Source organism: Hemitrygon akajei, chromosome 27 (assembly GCF_048418815.1).
Source record: "Hemitrygon akajei chromosome 27, sHemAka1.3, whole genome shotgun sequence".
Taxonomy (NCBI): domain Eukaryota; kingdom Metazoa; phylum Chordata; class Chondrichthyes; order Myliobatiformes; family Dasyatidae; genus Hemitrygon; species Hemitrygon akajei.
In genome coordinates, this window is record NC_133150.1 from 44,917,122 (window position 1) to 44,923,262 (window position 6,141).

At 43.5% G+C, this 6,141-nt stretch overlaps 1 protein-coding gene across 1 annotated transcript in view; it reads right to left on the minus strand.

Annotated features, from left to right (window-relative positions):
• The window catches only part of LOC140717340 (G1/S-specific cyclin-D2-like), a 44,840-nt gene extending 40,092 nt beyond the window's left edge, over positions 1 to 4,748 (minus strand). Inside the window, exons 1-2 of the mRNA XM_073030828.1 lie at positions 4,470 to 4,748; positions 3,208 to 3,423 (exon numbers count right to left, since the gene is read on the minus strand). Of these exons, the coding sequence (XP_072886929.1) occupies positions 3,208 to 3,423; positions 4,470 to 4,667 (414 nt within the window). The 5' untranslated portion in view covers positions 4,668 to 4,748. The remainder of the gene's footprint in view (positions 1 to 3,207; positions 3,424 to 4,469) is intronic.
• Between the last annotated feature and the right edge of the window lie 1,393 nt (positions 4,749 to 6,141).

The window sequence follows — 6,141 nt, forward strand, 5'->3', positions numbered from 1 at the left end:
AAGCAGTCGTGGGGAGAACGTACAAGCTCCTTACAGGCAGCGGCGGGAATTGAACACGGGTCGCCTGTACTGTAACCACTACGCCACTTTGTGTGTGTTGCTCCGGAGTTCCAGCATCCTCAGTTGTATCAGAATTTTAAAACTGCTCCAAAGGAAACCAGAAGTTTCTTGCAGAGACACAAGAGACTGCTGATGCTGGAATCTGGACTGCAAATGATACGCTTGAGAAACTCAGCAGGTCGGGCAGCATCTGTGGTAGAAGAGGAACTGCTGATAATTCAGGTCGAAACTCAACATCAGAAGCATCACACCACCCTCTCCCCGTCCCATCCATGCACTTTTCTCAAATACTGCAATCAAATTCACACCCACCAACTTGTCAGCGTTTTGTCAGCCACGAGGCAGGGCTTCGACCAGAAGTGTCAGCAAACCCTTCCCTCCCACAGATGCTGCACGACCTGCTGAGCTCCTCCAGCAGATTGGTTGTTGCTCCAAAAACTGCTTGCACTGTGTCAGAACTTAGACAAGATATTCTCTGGAGTGAAGGCTGAGGGGAAACCCAAGAGAAGTTTACGAAATTATGTCAAGCACACAGTCAGAAAGTTTCCTCCCCGGAGCAGAAACTGTGAATAGAAGGGTTAAGTTTAAATGTGAGCGCAGGGTAGTTTAAGAGATATGTGGGTCAAGGTTTTTTTTACAGAGAGTGATGAGAATCTGGAACACACTGCCGGTGGTCCTCAAAACAGATAGGATAAACAGGAGATGCTGGAAATCCAGAGCAATACACACAAAATGCCAGAGAAACTCAGGCAGTATCAATGGAGGGGAATTAACAGTCAGCATTTCAGGTCGAGACCCTGATGTTACTGATGAAGGGTCTCGACCCAAAACATCAATCAAGGGATCCCAACCTGGGGTCCATAGTCCCCTTGCTTAATGGTATATATAAAACAAAAGTTTGGGGACCCCTGCCAAAGATGCTGCCTGACCTGTTGAATTCATGTGCTGATCTAAAAGCCCCCTGAAATGCTCACAAAATGCTAGAGGAATTCAGCAGGTCAGGCTGCATCTATGGTAGGGCTTCACCAACCTCTGAATGCTGCCTGACCCACTGAGTTCCTCCAGCATTTTGCGAGCATTTCAAGGGGCTTTTACATGGGCACATGAACATGGAGGGGATTGGAGCGGTATGGACCGGGGGCAGGCAGAAGGGATTTAGTTCAATGTGGCATCATGTTTGTTAAAGGGGAGATGTTGCACAGTTCTATGTTAAAGGTGCATCCAGAATAACAAACCACCCCCCACCAAAAAAAAAAGCATTTTAAAAAGATGGAAGGCAGCAAGAATGTTATGCTCTGAAGGACACTGGACGATGAAAAGATCTGCATAGTGCTTCTAACCCAGAAACCACAACAGTGTGCTGGATGCTGAACCAGACAGTAAATAGTAATTAGCTGGAACAACTCAAAAGGTCAGGCAGCATCTGCAGAGGCAGAAGCTCTTAACGGTCTGGGTCACCATCTATCCCAGGGCCAAGAGTGTAAGGGGGAGGAGCCAACAAGTTGGGGAGGGGCAGGGTTAGTCAGGAACTGGCAAACGATTGGTGGATCCAGGTCAGGAGGGGCTGATTGGCAGGTGGAGTCAGCTGGGAGGGAGGAAGGAAGGGGCGGAGAGAGTGACGGAGGCTGGGAGGTGGTAGGTGGAGGTGATGCTTGACTGCAGATTGTGGGAGCTGATTGGACAGGAAGGTGGCGAGAGGAATCAGGCCAGGGAAAGATAGTGGGCAGATGTGAACAGGAAGGGGAGAGAGGAGCCAGAGAATTGAGCGTGTGGGTGATGAGTACGTGGGCTCAGGTTGGGGGGTGGGTGGGGAAGGACCTGATTAATAGGTTGGGGGGGCAGGAGATGGGTGGTTTGGGGGAGAAAGGGAGCATTCAATAGGGTCTTGGTTGATCACCTTGAGGGGAACTGATTACCCAAAATTTATTTCAATTTCAGGTGATTGAGTATAATTTGGCTTTTAGCAATTAAAGTTTGTACAGTCCACTGGATTCAAAGAAGTTTTTTAGTTTAATGTTTGAGGATTACATTAATAAACATCTCTGCATGGCAGCAGGGTCTGCTAGTTCACAATGGTCATCTTAAGTTCCCACTTGCAGACCATTCTAGCACCCCTCCTTCCCCTCCCTTCACTCCCACACGGACCTGTCCGTCCTTGGCCAGTTTGAGGCCAGATATAGACTGGCAGAGCAGCTCCCCACCTTCCACCTGAGTAATCTACAGCCCAGCATTCACAGCTGGAGACTACCCAAATGGAGTACCAGGGACGATTCCTCTAGTCGCACCCTGGCAGAGGACAGGCGGGTTGGTGCGGGAAATGAGGGAGGGGTGGGGGCTGCTGAAATGGTTTGCCAGTGGGAGTTCAAAATGGCCACTGTGGACAATCAAACCCTATGCAACCATGCAAAGAGTTGCCTGGTTAACTCTTAAGAATGCAATCCCCAGACATTAAACAAACAAACAAAAAAAAATCCCATTATATTCTCCGAATCCTCCACAAAAACTCAAATCATACTCGGAGTGACTGCCTCAAATTGGAATACACCAAGTAATTTTTCTTTACCATTCCTTACATTAAAATATGCATGGCCAGATAAGCCTCGAACTAAACACTTAATCTAAAACAATTTGGTCATCTCGTGCACTAAAATAATTGTATTATAAAAGGCGAATATTTGATTCAATATTCAATGCATTTTGCACGCTGAATGGATTAGATTTCACTGTTAAGGAATAAAGATAAAACTAATTATTAATTGCAAAGTCTGAAGCGCAGTGCGCAAGTGAGAGAGAGCACTTATCAGGACTCTAGCTTTGCAAATCTCGCACTAGATGGCACCAAACGCCTAGTCACGGGCGTGATCGATAACCGCAATCATCCCAGCTCTAATTACTCAACCTATGTGAGTCTCCTTTTCTTTCCTCTCGGAGGACTTTCCACCTCTGACATCCGAGTTAAACACTCGCAGTTCCCGTGCATCTGAACGCGAAAAAAAAAAGTTTGAAAGAACAAAATGTTTAGAGAAGAGAGATCTCTTTGACCCGGTCTAGCCCCCAAACACAGCAATGCAATAGAATTTCGTCTCTTGAAAGTGCAAAGGGGAAAAAAAACGACGCGTCAAAAGGCTGAAATATTGGTGAATTTACCAGGAGGTCTTCGGGGGTGACTGAATTGTCTGTGTAAATACAGAGTTTCTCAGCTGTCAGCGGGATCGTCTCTTTCAGTTTTGACGCTAAAAACATGCAGACTGCCCCTAGCAGCTGGAGATGACATTTTCGAGTGGGAACCGAAGATAGAAATCTATCCAGATAATTCACGGCCAACAGAAAGACTTCCTCTTCGCATTTCTGCTCTTCGCAAACCTAAAATATGCAAAAAAAACGACGATAAAAGTGGGGTCATCACTTAAAACGACCTTCTCACGATGTTATATGCACACTATTGCAAATGTAACTCACCCCAACAATTTGTAAAACCGGTCCAAAAAAAAAATCATCACTCCCCCCCCCTCCGATCTTCTGCTCATGCAACAATCTGCATTAAATTCACATTTTTTTCACGATTTAACATTCATGCACAGTAGTCTCCTTCGACTCCGGGCGATTGCGTATTTTAAAAAATATTAAAATTAAATTGAATAAAAAAATAACGCGTGGCTGCCAGCAGTTACCTTTTGTTCGAAATAAAGTTTCAAAAAATCGTGAAAATTACATAATTGCACCGACAGCGATCATTTTCACATGTAAATAAACAAGAAATCCTGAAGTTTGATTGGGGTCAGAAAGTGACAATTAATTCCTTTGCTAAACAGAGAAAATTTAAGGTATAATGTCAGAATTTTGGGTGGTCTGACTAACTCGCTCTCTGCACCAACCATGAAGAGCCCAGGGGTTAAGATACGGCAGACACAATCCAAAGGACAGTTTTAGAGACAGTAAAAGTCCAACAAACTTTTAATATACATTAATAACACATTAATCGCAAGCTTTTCGTAATAATAAAGCGAAGCGACGCTTGATAGACGCAATCGAGAAAAGCAAAAAAGTTTTTGAAGTCGAGTCAACATGGCGACAGCATGTTGTTTATCAGCCATCATAAGTTCCTATAAATTTTGGAAAAAATACTTTAAAAATTCAGCATAATTTCGCATTCGATCCTGAGAAATTATTTGCACTTGCAAACGCTTCCTAAACATGCACGCAGTCGTTACTGAAAAGCGGAGCCATTCCCAACATGCGTTCAGAAGCAAATTTTTAAAAATAACTTAGGAAAAAATAAAATTAAATGCATGACACCGATATGCACCCCCTTGCAGCCCTCCGCAAGTACTTTTGCAACGCTCTTAAGATAATCACATGTTAATATTGATGCATACAGGACACTGATGCACCATAACATTCCTCTTTACCTCCAGCATCCAAAATGACACCATTTTTCTCATGTATGGTTTGATTTCTTTCTGGACACATTCGAAATAAGAAATCCTGGGGATGTATCTGTCCTCGGTGAGCAGGAGGTTTTGGAGGACTCGTTGGTCGCTGAGGAGGGTTTGGTCGGGATAGGCTCGCTGGATTTTAGGGGTAGTCTCCATGCAGAGTAGTTCCATGCCTGTGAGAGTTGGGTATATGTATGTATGTGCGTTTAAGTTCGCTGGGAGCTCCCTCTGCACGCAGACCGCCCGCAAGCCTGTCCTCTCGCTTGATTGACAGGAGCCCGGGGAAAGGAGGGGAGGTGGTGGGCGGCGCAACGCCCTCGCGCAGCCGTCACCCAGCAACCCTGACGTCCACCACTCCTCCCCCCCCCCCCTCGCTCCCACCTCCCGGCCAACCGCGGGACGCTGCAATTGGATACCGGCGCTCCGGAGCCGCCAGCCAATCGACGTGCGCCTGACGTCAGCGCCAGGCCGCGCTCCGGAGCACGTGCCGCCCTGGGCTGCCGCACGAATGGTGATCGGGGCATGGTGTTAATGCGCGCACCTTGGCATCTATCTGCGGGCACGCCCCTGGGGCTGACCGCTCCTATTCCTTCTGTTTTCTTTTATTTTTGCACATATGCCATTGAGTCAGCAATTGTACCGGCTGCAACATTCCTTTTCCTTGCAAGTACATATTTGAGTCAGGAATTTCCCCGTTAACTTTACCCTCACTGTTTGCAAATCTATTATTGAGTCAACATTTACTTCAAATACATAGGCACATTTCTCAAACTAATTTCTCTACTCACTTACATAAAGACAAGGTTTTACTGGCAAAACGTTAATTGTTTCTGAAAGTAGAGAAATAGTTTGAATTTAAAGAGCAAATTTGAATGTCGGATTCATAGGGTCAGAAGCTGGTATTCAAATCAGGCTTATGCACATTAACAAGGAAAAGTTGCATAAGATGTGTTTGCAGTCGGTATTGAAAGTACAGTTACTAAAATATTAAATAACTTTTACTACTACCGTGAAGACTTAATATCTCCCGTGTTTTGCTTTACACGTTAGGTTCGAATACAGCTAAATTAACTAGAAAGATTTGTAAGAAAATATATATTTAACAAAGTTCAAATTATTGCATAATTTTCATGTTGAAAGTTGTTCAAAATCAGCTTCAGTTTTTTTTCTTTCCACAGCTGAATGTTAATACGTAGAGTGTTAATAACTTCTTTAGTCTAATGATATATTGGAATATTTGTACTGGTAGCAAAAGCTGGAAGAATTTTCTCCTGTCCAATTATAAGAAAAAAGCACAGTCTTACAGATTTTGTTAAAATTTGAACCAATTCTTCAAAGTTAATTGTAAGAATTACAATAACATAAACATGTTGATTTTTCCTTAAAATAAGTTTTATTGTAAAGGATGTTTCTATTTTCCCCAAGAGATCAAAGTATCACATTTAACACATACAAACAGTGAAATTATAATGAATTCATACTTAGTAAATTAGAAACTTAAATTGAACAACTTGGCTAACAAATATATATTCTGCAAAGTATTTTTAAAATTGTGGTATTTGTACACTTAAATAGAAAGCTAACAAACTTTAAAATCTTTCTCAGTTAAGACATTGGAACTAATTGCAAACTCAATTTGATCATG